This window comes from Maylandia zebra, linkage group LG12 (assembly GCF_041146795.1).
Source record: "Maylandia zebra isolate NMK-2024a linkage group LG12, Mzebra_GT3a, whole genome shotgun sequence".
NCBI lineage: Eukaryota > Metazoa > Chordata > Actinopteri > Cichliformes > Cichlidae > Maylandia > Maylandia zebra.
The window spans coordinates 21701277-21723145 of NC_135178.1; the positions used below are offsets into that span (position 1 = coordinate 21701277).

The following is a 21869-nucleotide window of genomic DNA, read 5'->3' on the forward strand; positions in this document are numbered from 1 at the left end:
AGCCTGGTTTTATTTAATCATTTCAGATCAATATCCTTTTGTCTTTACCTTTTCTGTTAGCTCCAGATTTCTTGCTTTCTGCTCGAGCCACTTTGCCAGGATTCTCTGCAGGGATATGGCGGCAGTGTCTTTATTAAGCATACCACTATACGTTAGAGACAATAGTATTTAGGAATGCAGGACTGTATCCTACCTGTCCTTGTGGTAACACTCTCCTCACAAAGGGAACAAAAACTGTCTTGAACCACAGGCAGAGATCCTGTGAGGGCAGGTCCTCTGGGATGGCACTGAGGATGGCTTCAAGGCTGCTCTCACCGAACTTGGTTGCAATCTGGCCCTGTCACAAAACATCGCAACACACCTTAACGCCATTGCCGAAACAATAACCACTGTTTTTGATTTAACCGGTGGATTTAATGATGTACGAAAAGTTTCTACACATATAAATGTGGTGATATAATAATGACCTCATATCTGAGCCAAAGAAGCTGTGCACCCTTCATGTCTCCTTCTCTTAGATGGCACAGGATGTCTCCGAGATCATCAGTGCTGTTCAGAAACTCAATCCAGGCGATTCCACTGTGGATGGTAAAGTAACCAACTAAAACCACTCAAAATTGTACTCAAACAAACAAACTCTGTATAACAAAATAATTCAGAATTGGACACTAAGACATTGATTTTACTTGAATTTTTCCACACTGTGGAGGCTGCAGAAGGTGGCCAGTCTGGCCAAGGCCTCCTGGATCTGTAAAGAGGAGTATCGCGTGGCAGCGTGGTTTAGCATCTTCTCTGCTGTCTCAAAGGTCGGCCATGGGGCCTTGAGGCAGTATTCCACCACATACTGCTCATCCTAGACCACGTGAAAAAATACATATATATATATATATATATATATAAATAAACAGTTGCTACTCAATAACTACTCAAGAAATGAACATTCTTTCATTTTTATCATAGTTTCATTTAATAGATAGAGACAAATATCAACCAAACATCCGGGATGAACACATTACATAAAAATTTACTTTAATTTGCATGTTACTGAGTGAAATATGTATTTAATCTCTAACCGAAATAAGCCCTTGTTAGGAAGCACAGCAGTTAAGATGTTTCTTGTTGTTGGTCACCAGGCCTTCCACACAAAAATTAGGGATTTTGGCTCCTCTTTACAGAAACTCTCTAAATCCTTTAGGTTTCTTGTTTCAGCAGATTTAGCTAGGCCACTGAATGACCTTAATGTGCTTCTTCTTTAGCCACTCAATTGCTGCAATGGTGGTGTGTTTTGTTTCCACCTCTGTGCTTGACTGTGGAGATGGTATTCTTTGGGTTACACTCACCATTTCTGTTCAAACAAGGTGGATCAAGTTCATGCCCAAGAGCTTTAGTTTGGTTTCATCTGATTACACCACTTCCTGCTGCTCCCATGTAGTTCTGGCCAGACTGATCACCTTTCTCGCGATTATCCTCACATCATGAGATAAAACCTTCCATGGAGCTTATATACAGCTTTATATTTTTTTCTCCATTTACAACAAGTGTTTTTGAAATCAATTGACTGACACAAGAAATCAGAACTCTGGCTGGGCTATAGGGAATCAAATCCTTATTTCACTCTATGACATGAAAATCAATGTATAATGTTTATGTAATGTCTTTTTTTCAAACTTACAAACTCAGCAGGGGATCAAATAGGGCGATATGACCAAAATCTCATATCCCGATATAAGAATTCTATCGTCCGATAACGATATAAATCATAAAAATGTAACATTTTCTGTAAATTCTGTGAATCTCGGGCAGCTCGTCTTGCGGGAAGTGTTTCCAGCTGCGCGTCATGTAGCTGGAGTCGAGCGTTTTAACCGATGCATGAAACTATACATTTTTAGACATAAGTTGTAACGGCCGCCGTTTTCTTTGTGAGTATTTATTACACGGCGTGCTGCGGGGAAAAGCCTGTTCTAACGGTTGAGTCTAAGGTTTATTTTTTAGCACCTGGCGGCTCTTTTTTACTTCTCATCCGTAAATAATCTGCTCTTTCACGTGATTCAGTTTATTTTGAAAAGTCTCAACAGGATCTTGAGCTTTATTGTGAAAGGTTTATGTGGAACATAAACAAGCGGACACGCGATGGTGTTACCGTCGTTGTTGCTAACCACAACGCATAAAAACAGGCGCTTGTCCTTCCGTAGTGTGGTTATATAAAATATAAGAGAAAGAGAGAACTTTAAGAAATTAATATAGCCACTACAGTGACCATCAAGACGATAAAAAAATATTGCCGTAAACAATTTATTTTGCGACACCACGAAACAAACGATAGCGTAAATTGAAACGATAGACGTTTTTATATCGTCATCCGATATATATCGTTATATCGAACAGCACTAGGATCAAATACTAATTATTTCCCCCACTGTAGTTATATGAATATTCTGTAACAGTAAATTGACACCAGATTAAAAAGAATAAATAAATAAAATGCTGGCGGCTGCCAGTGCTACACCTCAGCCTCCATTTTCAAAGTCCTACGTCACCTCATTCTGGGGATCTTGCATTCACAAACTTGGGTGTCCACGCAACTTGCCCAATCACCTGGCAGGGTGATGACAGTACTGTTATAATACTCACTGTGATCTTCATCAGGTTTGTCTTGGCTTCTTCGACCAGTTCAGACCACACATCCTCTCCATAACCGCCCACTGATGCAGAGGCCAGCTGCTCCAGCACAAAGTCAAGCTTCACCTTATAGACAAGCTGAACAAAAACAGGAGTGCTTGTTGTATTCAGCACTGATTAGGATGACAAAATACTATAAGAAGCACCGCTCATCTAAAGCGACAACAATAGATACTGAAAACCAAAACCTCAGAAATCCAGCTAAATATATTGTGTGGTGCAAGTATAACCACTTAAAAATGACAAAGCCAATCTTCAATTATGCCTGCTGCTGAAGTGGTAGTTTAAATTTAGTCTCTGCACACACTGGCAAAACAAACAAACATGAAAAACTCCAGCACACAGACAACAGACTTATGTGTATCGGCTCTCAGTCTTAATCAGGGTCTGCATTGAAGAGCACCTGTCAGATCATTTGTCAGAGCCATGCAACGCTTCCCACCTTCATCATAAAATATTACATCTGTTTTTAATTCATAATGATCTATAAATCACAAATCTAAGCTTGTAGTTACACAAACTCAATTACCTCTAAATCCAGCTCAAATGTGATGGCAAACTTTTCAGCCTCTTCAAACATGTGTTTGTGAAGAAGCCTGCTCAGCCTAGAAATGAAGAGTAGTCACATTAAGTCAAATTACATCAACATCATATAGACTATAATGTCATAAACTTGAATTAAATTAGGTACCTGTTTTCAGGTAAAGCCTCTGTGAAGGATCGAACAACCACAGAAGCGACTGGCTCGCTTCGACTATTTGAAGAGCAAGAAAAAAGTTTAATGTTTGAATGGTAAGCAAAGGCCGATCATCACAATAAAACTCACTCAGACATAGCCTACCTCTCTGGGTTCTCACAAATCCCCTCGACTAAATAAAATGCATCCTGGAATTACAGAAAAAAAAGGCAACCAACTTTAACATGAAGAAATCTCAACAGACAGAAATTGCAGCAGCAAAATTAATGTAACGCTTTACTTTGTGTTGACTGTTTACCATGTTTATTTTTGTGTGGACGAGACAGGAGACAAAGGAAACATCCAGAGAGTAGCAAACAGTCATAGAGGGCAGGAATCGTATTTGCAGTGAGCTGATCTGAAAAATTCAAACCCAACATAACGAGTTCAGAGCAGATCTCTGGGAAATCATCCGTTAAAGCTTCTTAAAACTGATTTGTACTTCTACCTGACTGTTGTCTTGCTTTGTCAGCATGATCATCTTCATGCTGCCTTTATCTTGGCTGTAATACACACGTGAATGAACATTTTCAAAACTGTTTTAACAAACAGTACATGTTCACAGTTACAGTATGTTGTAAAACAGTGATACGTACGCCACCATGGAGGCAGAGCCACATTCTGCAGTGAGCTGAAAGTCGTGAACGGCGAGTTCTGGCCAACAGTGAATCATGACAAGAAAGTGCAGATCCCAAAGACTCAGAACATCCTGAGACACAAGGATAGATTTCAAACTCAAATTCTGATTCCTCTAAAAGTTCGAACTGTTTTACAAAGCAGGATCTCACCTCAGTGTCGAGGATGTACAAAAGGTTATCCACCACCACCATCTTCCTTACACCTGCAAAGACACAAAAACAGCTCCTAAAATCATCACTTATTAAATCAGCATTAGATTCAACATTTTGCTTATATAACCATGGATTTCTCTCTGTGAAACAAACGGCAGTGGATGGAGCAAAGTTTGCTTTTCTTCACGTCTGAGTTTATTGATGAGGTTGATGAAGTACTCCTGCTCGCTTTTTCCCAGTAAAGGTTTTTAATGGTGTTCACGGGAACAGTGCTGCTGTTTTGGATACTAGAAACACGTTTTCTTTCTCCCCACCTGAGCGTCACCACCTTGGTAACAGCTCTGCCTCTTTGCTCTTCACGGTGTATACCGTAAACAGACTCCGGCGCCACATTAAACTGTGGTGGCCCGTCATCACTGCTGCTGTGTTATCAGTGTTTCTGTTTCAAACTAGGGACTGTGTGAACTTAATGTTGTCACTTTTTATTCACACGCTGCTCCGAAATAAGTTTCTATTTGCAGGTCTGTTTTTAGTCACAAATGTGGGTGAAATGTTCAGGTTTACATCGTTTATTACAACAGCAGCCTACAGAGCCGTGTGCTAAATGAAGCATTGAAGCAGAATCTAATTATTCTAGTTACTCAATGAATCGTTGCAGCCCTACTTCCAAAAAAAACAAAACAACTTGGGAACTAAGAGCACTTACCCGGAATTAAGCTCCTGTCGACGGTCTGAGCAAAGCACATCTTAGCTTGATGAGGGTCCATCCTCCAGTGAGTCAAAACATTTTCTTTATCCCCCTGTCAAGATGAAAATATTGTTGTACATGATATAATGAAACGCTTGCTTTATGTTATATGAGGACTATCAAATATTTAAAATGCACTGACAAAACTGTGAGCACGAGGCAACTGATTTAGAATGACTCTGATTTAAAGACATATACACAGTCATGGCCTATGTGAATGTTTTTTTGTGCAGCACAACAATGCTTCCACGCACATATTTCTAAATGAGGATCAATGAGTTCAGTGTACGCACATGGCCTCCAACCAGAGCTCAGTTCTATTGAGCACCTTTGATATGCGGTAGAAAGTCACATCATGCATATGCAGCTGACAAATTTTCAGCAACTGTGTGATGTTATTATGTCACTATAGATCAGGGCCCGTATCCCTAAAGATTCTGAGAATCCTCTCAGAGAGCTCCTAACTTAACCTAAAAATTCCTTGCCAGGAGTTTTAGCTTAGAAGTGATTCCAGAACATTTTCAGTGAACTCTGAGCAAGGAATGGATGGAAAATCCTATCTTAGTGAGGAGGTGTGGTTGACCCCGTTGCTAGGTATGAGTCATCATTTCAAAAGCCGTGATTGGTTGATCCTACAAGTTTGATGGAAATGAGCTTTTGGTGATAATGAGCAAAGGATGTACCCTCAAATCAATAAACATAATTATACACTCTAATCTTATGCTGACTGTAATTGTAAATAATATTTCACATTCAAGAAAATATCTGGAAAATGAATAGTAAGCTGTAGGGGTTATAGCCTAACATTAGAATCTAAAATATGTGAAAACTTAAACTCATTACACCCTGTTCAAATAATGATTTGTGTCTTATTTGCTCATATTAATATCCTAGCTGACATATTTTGTACTTTCACTCCCATATGGACCCTGTTGAAAACAAGATGGCCTATCTCAAGAGGCTGTCCTTAATGAAGTAGAAATCACAACGTTACAAGTCCAGTGTGGTCTTAACGAGGGTAACACGGCTCAGCTTTTAGCAATGTCTGTGATTGCAGACCCAAGTCATCACTGCTGCATTGTTGCATTTTCCCGGTTGCCAAATACCTCGGGGTTGTGATTACTTTCGTCTCCGGTGTAATAGTGTTGTGGCGTCGAGTTGGTGAAGTAATTGCATCTCTAAGGAGATCCACCACAAACATGATTCCTGCACGATCCAATCTGTAGCGTCTCAATAATTCCCTGTCATCCAGTGTTTGCAGGACATCTCTCCTGCCTCTTCTGTTGGCCATTTTGTGCAGCTGCTTAGGGGAACTCCTAAGCCACTAAAAGTCCTCTTCCCTGCTCTTAGCAGATCTTGCCTTAGGAGCCCTTTTAAGCGTTAGGAATCTTGAGGAATAGCTTTTATATTAACTGGGATTGTCGTGTCACTTTTAGGGGAAATTCTAAGAAAACGTCATGACTCTGAGAATTTTCTTAGAATTTGGCCGCTAGGAGCCACTTTTTGCACAAAGATTCTTTAGGGATACGGGCCCAGATCTCTGAGGAATGTTTCCAGCACCTTGTTGAATCTGTGCCGCAAAGAATTCAAGCAGCTCTGATAGCAACAGGGGTCTAACCCAGTCCTAGCAAGGTGTACCTAATAAAATGTCCACTGTAAACTTGCCATTAAAAATGGTTTTAAACTTGCAGTATTTGGAAAAGATTTTGAGTCATTTGCCATTAAAAAGTGTAACTTTTGCTGGTATGAGACCAAAAGTAAAATGAAATACAGACAGCCGGACAGAATGACTAAAACATATCTGAAACACTATAAGGTGTTACAATCATTTCTTAAAATTCTTTCAATATGCTTCCTTTATCATGTAACACTTATCTCAGAATTGTAGCTGGAAGTCAAATTAATGAAACTTGACACTGATAGACACTGACCCCAATCATCAGGTGGACTTCATGGCCCAGACTGAACATCACTGCTGTGCTACAACCCTCCTCATGGTAATCCTTGGTGGAGTAAAAATCTATCTTGATCAAAGACTGGAGCTGAAACAGAGAAATACATGACTATTTCTGCATTGCTGAAAGAAAAAAAATTTGCTTGTGCATAAAAAGAGCTTTTGACCTTAACTTACCTCCTTTAGAGCTCCGACATCCATTTTATCAATAGCTGGAATGACAAAGGACAGAAATCAAACAATGGCTTTGAAAAACAAACAAACAAACAAAAAACTTAGCAGATGTGGGGCACACAAGTTTTTATACCTGACTCAATTTTTGCCAAGGAAAGGTTTGTAATGTGGAAAAAACCATCCTTAATGAGAAGGAACATGTGGTACATTCCTGCCAATAATAAACACACAACATGAAAAAAACCCCAAAAACAAACAAGCAAACATAAACCTGACATGGCAGCTAGAGCACTGCTTCTACATCCATTTATATATATATATCACTCTTCTCATATCACCTGAGGATGCCTTGTCTTCATCCATGATGAGATAGCAGTAGGTTTTCTTATCTCCATTTGGTTTCTCAACCAAAGCCTTCAATTTCAGAGGATACACAACATGTTAATGATGTAACACTAAATGGTTTAGTTTTTACTGCTGCTACTGTCCTGTATACTTTAGCTTTATTATTCAGACATGCATGAGACTAGATAAGATTAGATAGGATAAGAGTTAAGGCCTTAAAGATGAAAACAACCACACACACCCGGGTTAGGAGGATCCTCTTTTGCGGAACGTAGATCAAATGAAGGTTTCCATTTCTTTCACAAACTACCAGAAACTTTCCCTTCAGGCACACGTCAATGGCGTCCACATCAGTTTCTGGAAAAGAAAACCTTTGTTTATTTATACTTTTTTTTTTAAAAAATGTATATTTATTTATACTTTACAGATGCCTCAAAACGATTTTCAAAGAGATTTTTATGGCTGACTTTTTATGCAGCCACACAAATGATGCTTACCAAAGTTAAGGAGCAGGAGGATGCTCTGATAGCTTTGATCAAACAGGATGACTGTCCTGTCAGCAACAATAAAACTCCAGTTTGAGCCACTCGAGGACGTGAGATTAGGATCTGCCTGCACCTGTAAAAACCCAGGTTTACTAAACCATGCTTAAAACACTAATACAGGCCCAGGAGTCTTTGCCACAAACCCCTTGGCATGAGTGTGTGGTAAATATTTACATCAGTCACCTCATTAGCACTGGAGACTTTGACCAACGTGTCCACCTGATACAGGCCACTGCTGTTTTCCTCCCGGGACACACCATCGAAACGGACTGTATTTGTATCTTCGTTGGTCAGAAGTTCGACTTCACTCCACAGCGCCATTTTCAGGAGCTGATATAGGAGAGGATATCTTAACTTGCCTAGCCGCAAGCTGTCATTAATCAGGTTATAATACCAATGCTAGCTATTTAGCAGAGATTTACAAATAACAATAAGGCAAAAAATTGAATTACTTTTTTATTAAGGAGATATAACCGACAGCAACTCACCAGTTTACTGTAATACTTAAACAGTTATAGCAGAGAGAGCCGACATAACGCCACCGTGTTTAGCTTTAGAATTTGGCGGGTTGATGCAGGTTGTTAGGATTGAGTTGTTTGTGGTGATTGTTCCCAGAGTTTTGCCTGTCAGATGCAATATCATTACAGTAAAAGGTAAAAATCCAGAGCTTTCTGTTAGTTTAGGAGTAGCATCCCACGCGACACTCGGTAATCTATTATAAAATGTTCAATGCAATGTGTCTATGATCCAATATGGCTCATTTAAATGTTTAAGATAATTTGACCTGAGATTAAGAGACGCCTGAAAGGCTAAATCGAGGATAAAATCTAACAAATATAGAGGCGGGGCATTGCAGGAATATCCGGCGAGTCTTTTGTGTTGCCAGGTTTGGTGATTTATGGCCGCATTTGACGCAATGCTTAAACTTTAGGACTCATATGACCATGTTTACATTTTTACAAAAAACGTGTATTTTTTAAAGAACATAACAACAAAATAAATAAATGCAACAAGTTAAAAAAGAATAAGACAAAAACGATTATAAGAATACGACTATATGTTTTTGTAATAAATGTTTACTGGGTGTATAACCAATGACTATATAAAAATAATTATGTCTTACAGTATTATACTATTTGTTTTTGTATTGCAGTCAAAGTATATTATTATTATTATTATTAGTAGTAGTAGTAGTAGTAGTAGTATTTCGTTTCTTAAGTTTGGCATTTACCTGAATCAGGGAGTCAAGAGGCTACAACTGGCAACCCAGATCAGATAAGCTGAGCTAGTCAAAGGGCCTCAGCAGTAAGCTACCTCTCTACCTTTTCGTCTTCGTTCACAAAGGCAGCAAGAAAATCGAATTTAGGCACAAATATTATACTTCAATATAATGTCGGTAAGTATTGTCGTGTTATTGTAATGTCGTACGTATATGGGTTTGATAGCCACTTCGTAATTTTAGTGGAAGTTTTCGGTTGTATTCATGATATTTTTCTCTTAAAGATGGCGCCTAGCGTGTGTTAGCTTAGCGGTCGAGCTAACGATAAAATTACTCCAAATATCACTGCGGTGAAGGCATAAAGAACGAAAACGGAGAGATTTGGCTGCCGTAGATTACGTGATGGGTTTCGAGCTATTCATTTAATGTGATCACTAGAATCCACACGTTTAATCCAATCCAATACAATAGCAACACAGTAGCACAAATGACTGATATGGCTAACTATGAATTAACACTGCAGTGACCCATGGTATGTCTCATCTGCTGAAATGACTGCACTTTGAAAACGGCTGTGTTTTAGTCTACGTGAGCCACACAATAAAAGGCATTAGTATTGAAGGATGTTAAATAGGTACTACAGTATGTTAATAAATGCTGAGCAATACTTAGAATAAAAAGCATAAAATAAAAATAACGTTGTGCCTGTGGACTACACAGCCTTACATTCCCTCCTTACTGCAACTGCATTAATGTCTGCGACATACATATTTTGATTATCGAAAACCTTCAGAATAACAGGGAAATCTTTGTTAATTAAGGCAACTTTATGCACACTGGTGTTGCTTACATGCGTAATCAATGTCTAATGTATTTATTAGCGTTAATACATTAGACAGAAGCTCTATTTGTCTGTCCAAATCATCCTGTGCATGTTTTGAGTATCACAGAAAATCCGGGCTGTACTTTAAGGGTTTTTTAATGGCACCAAATAGGCTTTTGAGGGTAGTTACCTATGTAATCAAGTGCTTTTATTGTATTACAGTTCTACTGTTTTGTTTTTTACTTTAGTGAAAAGCCAAAACCACATGCATTTTACTACTCAACAAACCCCTGATCAGTTTTACTCATAGGCCATGAGTTATAGTAGATAACAGTTCTTTAGATGTATAAAATTTACTTAACTCCAAAGAACTTCACTAATTAGTTCCTGTTGTGATTTTGCATGTTTGTTTCAGGTGAGTGACAACGACTCTGTTGACTTGACCAGATCTGGCTCCCCAGTTCATCACAGAAAAAGACACATGGAGTCATCAAAGTCCCCCAAAAGCTCCAAACACCACCATTCACGGTCAAGGTCACGCTCCAGGGACCGAAAACGTTAGTATTCAGTTCACAAATGGCACAAAAAAATGTCACATATGTTCGAGCTATAATACAAAATTTTGTTACATTCCCAGTTTAGAGGTAACCTAGACAAAAAAAGATTGGAAGCACAAAACAAAAACAATAAACTAAAGTTTCTGATGATCCCTAGTAGTGGTGGGCAATTTAGTCTCAACATTACCAAATTTGCTAAGAGTTAATCACACATGTGAAATCTGGTCTACTTTACACACTGGCTTCATCTGGCTTGATCATCTTGTCAGACTAACAAATTTAATCTGAAATATGCTCTGCTTTTACAGGTGACAGAAAGTACAGACGCAGTCGCAGCAGGAGCAAAGAGGTAATTAATATCTTTGTTTCTATAGTTAGAAACGCATTTGATGTGATTTTAAGGACCCTAAGTTATATTCCTTGTTAGTTGTAAGTCAAGGTGAGTATGTTTTCTTAGGTCAAACAAATTATAATAGCCAAAATTAAGAAGTGAAATAAATGGCGATGGGCTTGCTCACGTGGAAAGGGTCTTTTTTTTTTTTTCTTTTCTTTTCTTACCCTCGTTGTGCTCTGATTTCTCAAAGGAAGCTTTTGTCCTTGGTGATCTGTCATTGTTTGTAACCATTGTAAATGGTGAAGACTAGTTTTTCTCCTTTTTATTTTTTGTTAAATCCTGTGTGGAGATCACATGATAACATTTCTACAATAAATCATACTCAGCGTGCTAATGCACGAAGAGACTGAACAGAAGACCCTGCTGACATAGCAAAATAATATGCCTACTACTGGGACAGGTAACTATCTGCCATTCAAACTCCTCTTTGTCACACATTATGAGTAGAAAATTGGATTAACTGTTGCATCTCTTGCAGCTGGGGATGGGCATAATTAATCTAATTAAACTGAAATTGAATCCAAACACGATCAAATGTGTGGGTGTAAGGAGTAAGTTGGATGCCCGAACCTACATCAGCCTTTCAGCGGGCACAAACTAATTTGGTTTGCGCTCAGTTTTTGTCATCAAATTGGGGGGAAAAAATCTCCTTAAAGTGTTTCCTCCTCCTAGCTTATTGAATAAAATGACAACTTGCTGGTCCCTGTTTGCCCACACTTCTCTAAGTTCTCTAAGAATGACATTCTGTAATTTTTATGGAAGTGGGTTTGAAATGACAAGGTTTTATTCAGCTTGTCAATTTTATTACATACCTTATGGTCTAAGCCATGGTACTAACTCTTTTTGTTGCACTATTTTCCTGAAAGAGACAACTTCTTCTTAAAACAGGCACGAAAGAGGGACTCTGAGAAGCCATCAAAATCACACAGAAAAACAGATGAACCGCAAGACCAAGAGAGACTTTCGGCAGAGAACGGAGAGGAACGTTCCAGGCGCAAGGACAGGAAGTCTTCAAAGGGCCGGAGCATGTCCAGGTCACACTCCAGAGAGAGGTCAGTCTGCTCAGTAAAGTAAGACTGCAGCAGGTCTCCATACTTATGACAAAGAAAAATGCAAATTGATTAGAATTGCTAGCTGTAGCTTCTGGATGACCTGAGTCATTTATCAAACTTTGAGAAGAAAAACGTGCCAAGAAATACAGAAATGCCTGCATTTGTTTCATGTCATTAATGTTGCTTTCAGACGGCATCACAGCAGAAGTAGGGACAAGCGGCGATCAAGATCACGCAGCCGAGACAAGAAGAAGAAGGCCAGGTCTCGCTCGGGTTCAAGGACCAAACATCGTCACCATAGCAGAAGTCGCAGTAAGAGCAGGTGGGCTCAGCTGAAATCGCGCCGTTTCTTATGCCAATGAAGTGCTTTTGAACTTTTGTCTTAGATTTTACATGTCATTAACCCTTTAAGACCGGTCGGAGCGGGCACGCTCCGTTTTGCGTAACTATTTTTAAATCCCTGTAGAACTGCTAGCGCAATATTTTTTTTTTTTTTTGCATATGAAACGGGGGAGTTGTACTTACATCTTATGCCATCAGCTTGCTCTAGGTCACAGTTTCCATCCACATATAGCTTTGCATAAAACTGGTGTTTTTAAAAGTCATGTTTAACTTTATGCTTTTCTGTATAGTTTCCGGGATGCTTAGAACTCAAATTGCACTGCTGGAAATAGTTTTGGTTTGTTTTTTGCAAATTTGCATTATAATATATATTTACGTTTTTCCTGCAGTATGTAAAAATTGGTGTATCTCAAAAATAAAACTATGAAGATACTCAAAATAAATTTCCTGTGGTGAGAAACTATTTTGTGCAACTTTTTGTATTTACAGTTTTGAGGGATAAACCTCTTAAATTTCTCTAACTAGAAATGTTTATTTAAAAAATATATATAAATTAAATTTTTTTGTAGTTTATTGCACTTTTTTTGCAATTTATGCAGTTACTATGCACTTATTGCATACATATTATTAAGATTTGGGCTATAATGGTTGTATTGATGTATAGCAACTTGAAATTCTCCAGCATGTAAAACTATAAAGATAAGCTCTGGCAGACTTGGTTCTTTGCTAAGTCTTAAAGGGTTAAGAGTATGTTAGTTGGCTGACTTGGTTTTTGGTTTGTTTTCTATCTCCAGGGAGCATAAGAAAAGGACTGAAAAGGTGCGCAGGAAGAGCCGAAGCAGGACTCCTAGTCCACCCGCCTTCCGAGGCCGAAACACAGCCATGGATGCTCAAGAGGCCCTAGCAAGAAGGTAAGAAAACGGCTGACGGGAAATGTAGACCTTTGATGTTAGGCTTTAAACCTGTGATTAAAAAAAAATAGATTTAAAGCGCAGCCCAATAAGTAAGGCTTTTGTTACTGAATCTCAGGTGCAAGTTTAATATCGCAGTTTGTGGTTACAGTCAAGCTTCTCATTCATGTTGCACTTTTTACTAATGTTGTTCATAAAAGTCTAAAATGATGATGGCTGGTTTCAGCATTCATGGTTCCAACAAAAGGCGCTAACTTTGGTAGCAGAAAGTGAGCTTAGAGAAGCTTTAGCTTCATCAGATCACTATCAGATGTGCAGGAAGACATTAAATGGAGTTTAAATCTTGCTGGGTCATGATGGAGTTTGATATGCAGAAACTCAAAGGTAGTTACATTATCTAGAATAGAATAGAATAATCCTTTAATTGTCCCACAAGGGGAAATTTGGTTGTAACAGCAGCCAGAAAGACACATATACAACAAACAGGACACAGAACAGAAACATACACAATTTTTCTTACATATTTACTAGGGGTGCAACGATACACAAAATTCACGGTTCGGTTCGATACTTTGGTGTCACGGTAAGCTTTTCTTTGGCTGTCACTTCTTCACCCTGACCTGTCTTATTTGGCTCAGCAGAACTAAAATATATATCCTGCTGCTTTTACACACGCACTCACATAAGCTCAGCGATTCTCTGCGCGACCAACCTCTCACATGTTTAAGCTTGCTGCGGGAGATTTCACTTGTCATGTTTGCGTAGTAAGCTAACGATTGATAAGACGATGTCAGAGGAATTGGTGCACAAATTATCATCACTCACAGATCAGTGCTGTCGCTCTCTATACACAGTTCGCACGATTGCAAAGTGAAAGCAAAAAAAAAAGCGCAAATTCAAACGCGATTTCAATATGTCACATATTGACAGTGGCTCACCGATGCCAATGACATAATTACCCAGCTACATTTCTGAAAGAATGCAAAAGCATTGACATATATTTTTCCTTCCTACAATAGCCCGACGGGCAGGGCAGAGAGAGATTTTGGTAGCCCGACTGAAAAAATCGCTAGCCCCGGGACGTCGGGCTAGCGATATTGCAAGCCCTTTATCTGATTGAGGAATCACTCATCTTTGGAAAAGAGAGTTTATTACAGAGAAATGTCTCTTTCCAAAATAAAAGCTATACTATACGCTTCTTCTGGGCTATATTCTCAGCAGCATAAGGAGAATCATGTGCTAACAGCTGTCTAAATGACTCGGCTAAAGTTAGTAGCATGCTTGTTGTTTTTGTCTTTGCACTAGGATGATGTCGGCGTAAATGTGCAGTCATATTCGTTGTGTTCCCACTAGTGCTTTCAGGTTAATCTCGTTGAAATGACCTTAACGCCACAACACGGCAAATCTCCGTTAACGAGCTACCGCCGATCGCTCCGTGCATGGGGCTAGACAGCCAACACGTTAACGAGCTAACTGCGCTAACACACTAGTTCCCACCCATGTAATTGAGCATTGCATGGCACATCCAACATACTGTTTTACTTTAGTCCATGACTGGCTTACCTTCAGGGTCATACGTCACATGAAAACCAAAATAATTCCAAACGCCAGATCTGAATGAGGGTGGGGGAGGTCCATGTTGCAAGGAGAGCTTAACTTCTGTCTTGCTAGCTTGCCCTGCACTCTTCCTTCTGACTATGCTGTCTGTGTTGAGCGCTCAGTGGATCTGCGCTGGACAGTGCAGCCTAGGCGGAGTAGTCGAACGCAGATTCACTGAGCGCTCAACACAGACAGCATCGTCAGAAGGAAAGTTGATAAAATAAATTACAAATGTTGTATTGTTCGATACATATGCGTACCGAACCGAAAGCACTGTATCGAACGGTTCAATATCGATACGAATATCGTTGCACCCCTAATATTTACATAAAGGACAATGGTTACTATAAAGAGTGTACTGTACAGTTATTAAATTAAATAAAATTTAAAAAAATCTGTAAATAGGATTAAATTCATTAAGTGAGACCAGCTCCTTAAGTTCCTGATGCAACCCTAAAGCGAATTGTGTCTCCTCCTGAGATTAAACTGGGAATCTATTATTTGTTAGGCAAATGGAGCCCCTGGTTAAACACACTGGCCTTTTTGGTAGCATCAACACTCCCTCTAGTGGTGTACAGTATGGCTCTAAGTTGGAAAAGTATCCTGGTGTCTTTTTACCATTATGGTTTACGTGTAGGTCAAGATCTTTTGTTCATTTAACCCAAAATGGTCTCCACTCTTCTTTCCAGGCTGGAGAGAGCAAAGAAACTGCAGGAGCAGAAGGAGAAGGAAATGTTTGAGAAACAGCAGCAGCAACAACAGGAGATCGCTGCAGGTGAGAAGTGCTAACTGTGCACAAAGTAGAAACTTTAGCGCCTGAATCAATTTTATTTATATAGTGCCAAATCACAACAACAGTCGCCTCAAGGCGATTTATATTGTAAGGTAGACCCTACAATTATACATACGAGTCAAGATTCAGTTCATCAGGATGGTCTGTTTTGTTTTTTTTGTTTTGTTTTTTTTTTCTTTTTGTTTTGTTTTTTTTCCTGCCAGCAGCAGCTGCTGCAGCAGCTGTCTCAAACCCCGCCCTCAACGTCGCGGCTCTCCTGGCCTCTGGGACGCAGGTCACACCTCAGATCGCCATGGCAGCACAGATGGCAGCCCTACAAGCAAAGACGCTGGCAGAGACTGGTATTGCTGTTCCCAGCTACTATAACCCATCCGCTGTAAACCCCACGAAGTTTGCAGAGCAGGAGAAGAAGAGGAAAATGCTATGGCAGGGAAAGAAGGATGGGGTAAGAGCTGGTTTATTTATTTATTTTCTTCTTCTTCTTTAACTTTTGAAAAGATGCCATATTTATCATGTTTTCTTTTGACTTTGTTTTGGGGTTTTTTTTCTTTTCTTTTCTAAGGAGAAGTCCCAAACAGCCGAGTTGTGGGAGAAGCTTAACTTTGGAAACAAGGACCAAAATGTTAAATTTCGCAAACTGATGGGTATTAAAGTAAGTAGAGCTGTTAATTTTATCAGCTTTTTGTACCAAATCCACAACTTGCAACTTTCTTTTTTTTTTTTTTGTTAAGCTACAACTTGTCAAATTTAAACCAAATGTTTTGCCTCTGCAGGGCGATGATGATGTGGAAGCTGCCAAACCACTGAACGATGATGGGATGAAGACACTTCAGAAGCAGGAGGAGATGTTTAGGAACCTCGATGTTCAGTATGAGATGGCTCGCTCTCAGACGCACACTCAGAGAGGAATGGGCCTCGGCTTTTCCTCCTCGTTCTCACGTGGGATGGATTCCATGTAGTGCCAAACTTGGCTGTTGTCGCCACTCTCCTGATCATACAGGACTCCCAATTCATTGCTAGCCCTCAAGCTTGCATGGATGTTGCTCTGAACATGTAATTTATTTAAAGGCAAAGGTCTCACATATTGGAACATTGTAAATATCCAGTTGCTGAGTTTGTCTCAGTGTTTATTAATCTGTACATCTCTGGAAGAGGAGGCATCATTTTGATGGGCTGATGCTGGATAAAAGTACATATGTTTTGAATAATGTAACTTTTAAAAAAAACAACAACTCATATTGATGTGATTGTTTGAACATAAACTGAATATGTGGTTCAAGTGGACACTGTTTACATCAATTTAGCAAAAGGTCTGAGGTCAAAGTAGCATAATCGGAATCCTTTAGTTTGTCTTCTCCTGACTGGCAGAAACGACTTATATAAAACACAGTGTGTATTTTCTGTATTAGAGGCTGGGTTGTAATACACGTGGTCTTCTGAAAGGTCCTGCAGAGAGATGAGCCGGGAAGAGTAAATGTGTTTCAAATGTTCTTTAAATAATCTAGTTTTGTGTCTTAAAAAGTTTTTATAACACATCACAGCAATTCATTTTATGTGATATGGGTAGGTCATAACATGCTTAAGATTAAGGGGATGCTGGGAAAGTAACAGTACTTACAATAACCAGTGTTTTCTATTTATTACTGTCTTAATCCACCCTGATTTGTTTATATTTTGCTTCCAAGGAGCCACTTAAAGCTCTTGAGGATTTCTCAACGTCTTTTAAAGATTTCTTTGGACACTGGTTGCTTTTTCACTCATTTTCAATCCAGGCCTTGTACCCAACCATTTTCAGAGGATTGTCTTTTTATTGTGAAGCCACTTAACTCTCCAAGCATAACAAACTGCGTAGAAATGTTGCTACGGGAATAGGGACTGTAAATTAAGTAATAAAATGACTCAACCTGACTGACTGCACACAAAACAGAAACAAATACATGTGCTGGAAAAATACACAGTACAACTGCATTAATGAGAAAAAATATATAAAACCAAATTAATATGAATTTCCATGAGATCAGGTTTTTTGGTGAGTGTTTTAAAATATAAACCACTTTTTTTTTAAAAAAGTAGAATAAAAGGGTGAGAAATTTAGAAATTAACTTTTATGTTTGATAAATAATCAAAAAATGAATGCTGTACATTACTGGAGAAACTGGGACAGGTAAAAAAAATAACTCATGACCTTTAGTTTTTTTATGTTGTTAGGTCCAACTAGAGATTATTCTAAAACAAATCCTTACATGATTCTGTTTCAAACATGTAAGAATTTGTCTTTGATGTTTGTGGCATAATTACTAATAACAGAGTAGGTAATATTTATTCATTGTTTACTAACTAATAATCAAATGCAGAGAGGTGTATGAACACCTAGTGATTGAGAAATGTGAGAAACACTCAATGCATCATAGGAATCCCCTAGAAGCCAACACCTATGGCAGTGTAATTATGGGGGGATTCAGCGTCACCTCATCCAGCCCTAACCATACACTTTATCACAGTTTAAGTGTAATCTTAACAGCAGAGACGGCGTCTGTGTCCTGAATCCAAACTGAGAGCTGGTTCTACAGAAGAGGGGCCTGAAAGCTGAAGAAGGCTGTGCCTCCCATTCTACTTTTAAATGCTCTATGAACCACAAGTAAAGAAGCAGTCTGAGAATGAAGAGCTTGTCTGGGGTGATACAGTACAATAGGGTCATTAAGATGGGGAATGATTATTCAACACCTTGTATGTGAGGAGCAGGATTTTAAATTTGATTACGGATTAAACAGAGAAAGGAGAAGGCAATATAGAAATATGCTCTCTTTTCTAGTTCCTGTCAGTACTCTTGCTGCAGCATTTTGGATCAACTGAAGGCTTTTCAGAGAGTTTAGTCATCCAGGTCTTTATGTCTTTAAGACATTCCTGCAGTTTAGCTAGTTGGTGTGCTATCTGGCTTCATTGATATATATGTATGTATATGTCAGTAGAGCTGGGTATCATCTGTATAGCAATGAAAATATATGCTATTAGGCCTCTCTCTTCTCAGTCCCTGCTAGTAAGTAGTGTAGTGATTTATTTTGCCTTACAGAAACTTGGTTACAACAGGGTGACTATGCTTTAATAAATCAAAAACCCCAAATCATACTTACTCTTTATTTCTTAATAAAAAACAAGCTGAGCAGGAGTAGCTTCCACTCCTGTTTATTAATCAACCATAGACACTGAGTTTCATTTTTTTTGAAAGCCTCACTCTTAGACTGGTCCGCCCTAGTTGGAAAACTCAAAAGCAAGTTTTGTTGTTATCATCCACCTGGCCCTTACACCTGGCCCTTCAGGTGAAATAATTATAATTAGCATATAATTACAGCCTCAACAAAGCTTTTCTTTCTGTCTTTTCTTTTTTTTTTAATCTATGATTACAATCAACTGGCTTTTCTCAAAATGTAAGACAACCCAACCAACACTTTAATCACAGACTGGATGATATGTCATGTAAACTCAACATTTAACATTATTCCCTGAAAACCCTTAACTGGAGCAGGTGGGAGAGTAGACTCTGGGTTGGCAACAGGTGATGCAACACTCTTTGGAGACACAAACACAAACAACACTGAGTCTCCGGGGGTGATGTAACAGTTTTTAAAACGTACAGACTGCGAGAAACAAAGAACTCTTAAATTGTCAAGCTCAGAAGCATGGTACAGAGTTCTTGATTGAACTGTCAGAAATATACAGGCCAAGCCAGGGAATGCCGACTCAGGAACAGAGAAAACAGTTCTTGTCTCAGAAACATAACAAAAAGGATTAGTTTTTAACAACTCTAAAACAAAACAGGAAATTTAATTATCTGCTGAGTCTGGAACACAACAAGAAAGTTTATTGTTGCTTCCTTTGGGAAAAGGGGGACTGGAGTGCTGAAGCAGTGACTCTTTGACAAACACTGGATAGGAACCTTCGATGAGCAGGGGAGCAGATAATCCAACGAGCAGTCTGCCGTGGCTGAGGCAGGAGTGCTGGAAATCATCGAGCCGGCGGGGCTGTCTAGCGCAGACTCTGGAATTCCCAGGACCAAGAGGATAGACTGTACCAGGGTGAAGCTGCAGAACTTAGCCTTACACCCAGTCTTCTCCCGCTGAGAGAACCTTTTGCTTAGAGCAGGATACAGTTGGCAGTAGTAGAGGAGAGCAGACATGATAGGACCGGCAAGTGAGCAGCTGGTGTGAAGAAGAGACTGCCCACTCTCATTACCAGATGATGGGGAAGGGGAACCTACGCTGCTGCAGGCGTTTGGCATCTTCAACGTCCTCAAATACACAAGCAAATCCCATAATATAGGAATTATTTATCTGGGGCGCTTAAAGCCTCCCACCTCTTGTTTTCTTTTAGAAAAGAACCATTCAAACACTGCTGAGCCCTCACCAAGTCGGCTGGGTCCAGGTTACTGTTTGCAATGTTCTGTCATAATAAACTATGTGTGGCAAGCAGAGTGAGGACCCAAAGTGCAAGACTGAGACAAAGCTGAGTTGTTAATGAAACAACTCAGATGCAATTAAAGTGCAGATTTTCAGCTTTAATTCAGTGGGTTGAATGGAAAATCAGAAAGACTATTTATCCCCAGGGGGCAATTAAGATACAACAGAGCAGCATGACGTTGAAGATAAGGACAGGGCATAAACAGGCAATAAGAGTGACATAATAAATACACAAAATATATAGTATATACACAGTTTTAAAATTACACAGTTTTAAAATTAAAGTGACTGAAAGATTGCAAAAGATTGCATAAAAATGTGAGGAGCTAAAGCATTTTTAACACAATTCCTTAATTTCAGGGGATTCAAAGTAATTGACAAAAATTAAATAACTCAAAATAAAATGTCAATTTCTAATACTTGATTAAAAAACCCTTTACTTACAATGACAGCCTAGTTCTTGAACTCATGGACATCACCAGATGCTGGGCTTCCTCCTTTTTAATGCCCTGTCAGGCCTTTACTGCAGCGGCTTTCAGTTGCTGTTTGTTTGTGGGCCTTTCTGTTCAAAGTTTGTCTTCAACAAGTGAAATGTATGCTCAACTGGGATAAGATCAGGTGACTGACTTAGGCATTTAAGAATATTCCAATTCTGACAAATTGCAAACTCCCCTAACAGAGGCAAAGTAAAGGAAGGATCTGTGCAATGAAAGCTGGAAAGTCACCAGGAATAGATGGCCTCCCAGCAGAGTTTTATCACAAATTTAGAGATTTGCTACGTCCATTTTTAATTAAGTATTACATGAAGCCTTTGAATATGGACGGCTCCCTGACCGTAATATCAGTAATTCCAAAGGCGACAAAGATTTAACGGATCCAGGCAATTACAGACTGATAAATGTGGATTACAAAATTCTATCCAAAGTATTAACAATGAGGCTGGAGGTTGTACTACCACAAATTAGAGATGGCACGATACCACTTTTTTATGTCCGATACCGATATCATAAATTTGGATATCTGCCGATACCGATATGAATCCGATACAGTGTTTTTTAATCAACAAAACTGTTTTTTAAATATCTTGCTGCATTTTGTATAAGTTCATACTCAAGTTTAAAACAACAACTACACTAAAGCTATTCTGTTATACCTGTATGCAAAAAAAAATATTTCATAGTACAGCAATACTGATCAATCTAATAAACTTAAACCTACACCATCCTCCCTATTCTGGTATTTTAAAGAGTACTTAGCATAAATATTAAGCAACCTAACTAATAGGGTTCCAACTCCCAGCAACAACAAAAATAAATAAATAAAAAATAGGGAACCACCCCTCACGCTCCACCTCATGATGCTTAATCGACGTAATCAACCTCAATTTGATGCAGTGTGAAAAAAAATGCACCGAAATCAATTATTTTTCAAGAAATATTAAATAGATTCAACATCTTTCTTCAACAAAATTGCAGACTGCACAGATGGTACCTTCCCAAAGGAAAAAGTACTATAGCTTACTAGGGTATATATATTAGACTTAATAGTCACTATATACAGTAATTGACTTCTATTCATTTTACATCAAATTAAAACTTTGGGTGTCAAATAATTATTTATTAAAAGCTAGACATTTTAAATGAGAATAAGAAAGAAAAGTATGTCTTTGTGCCCCCTTTTCCCTGTTAATGCCCTATCGGCCCCCCTGGCTAAACTTTGCTAGATCCGCCCCTGCACAGTTACCAGCGTCAGC

The 21869-nt window shown here is 38.9% G+C and overlaps 2 protein-coding genes across 6 annotated transcripts in view; one reads left to right on the forward strand and one right to left on the reverse strand.

The window, feature by feature from the left end:
* The window catches only part of kntc1 (kinetochore associated 1), a 30424-nt gene extending 21680 nt beyond the window's left edge, over positions 1 to 8744 (reverse strand). Inside the window, exons 1-21 of one of the 4 annotated variants that reach the window (XM_023155433.3) lie at positions 8461 to 8744; positions 8156 to 8302; positions 7925 to 8045; positions 7669 to 7784; positions 7421 to 7496; positions 7216 to 7293; positions 7086 to 7120; positions 6886 to 6996; positions 4913 to 5006; positions 4204 to 4256; positions 4012 to 4124; positions 3864 to 3918; positions 3675 to 3773; positions 3521 to 3564; positions 3371 to 3433; positions 3209 to 3284; positions 2632 to 2757; positions 687 to 853; positions 468 to 579; positions 194 to 337; positions 49 to 105 (exon numbers count right to left, since the gene is read on the reverse strand). In XM_023155433.3, the coding sequence (XP_023011201.2) occupies positions 49 to 105; positions 194 to 337; positions 468 to 579; positions 687 to 853; positions 2632 to 2757; positions 3209 to 3284; positions 3371 to 3433; positions 3521 to 3564; positions 3675 to 3773; positions 3864 to 3918; positions 4012 to 4124; positions 4204 to 4256; positions 4913 to 5006; positions 6886 to 6996; positions 7086 to 7120; positions 7216 to 7293; positions 7421 to 7496; positions 7669 to 7784; positions 7925 to 8045; positions 8156 to 8293 (1878 nt within the window). In that variant the 5' untranslated portion in view covers positions 8294 to 8302; positions 8461 to 8744. Of the gene's footprint in view, positions 1 to 48; positions 106 to 193; positions 338 to 467; positions 580 to 686; positions 854 to 2631; positions 2758 to 3208; positions 3285 to 3370; positions 3434 to 3520; positions 3565 to 3674; positions 3774 to 3863; positions 3919 to 4011; positions 4125 to 4203; positions 4257 to 4912; positions 5007 to 6885; positions 6997 to 7085; positions 7121 to 7215; positions 7294 to 7420; positions 7497 to 7668; positions 7785 to 7924; positions 8046 to 8155; positions 8343 to 8460 lie in introns of all 4 variants that reach the window. The other 3 variants (XM_012917386.4, XM_012917387.4, XM_076890878.1) reach the window with 3 other exon arrangements.
* A 467-nt stretch (positions 8745 to 9211) lies between these two features.
* rsrc2 (arginine/serine-rich coiled-coil 2) lies at positions 9212 to 17570 on the forward strand. Of its 2 annotated transcripts, none has more exons than XM_014413975.3 (10): positions 9212 to 9368; positions 10430 to 10571; positions 10880 to 10920; positions 11854 to 12017; positions 12208 to 12339; positions 13154 to 13270; positions 15559 to 15644; positions 15872 to 16107; positions 16225 to 16314; positions 16436 to 17570. In XM_014413975.3, the coding sequence occupies exons 1-10, from the start codon at positions 9363 to 9365 to the stop codon at positions 16619 to 16621; spliced, it is 1200 nt and encodes a 399-aa protein (XP_014269461.1). In that variant the 5' UTR covers positions 9212 to 9362; the 3' UTR covers positions 16622 to 17570. The 2 variants fall into 2 exon arrangements, with proteins under 2 accessions (XP_014269461.1, XP_014269460.1); XM_014413974.3 differs by having other exon boundaries at positions 9213 to 9368; positions 15869 to 16107.
* Positions 17571 to 21869: the final 4299 nt, after the last annotated feature.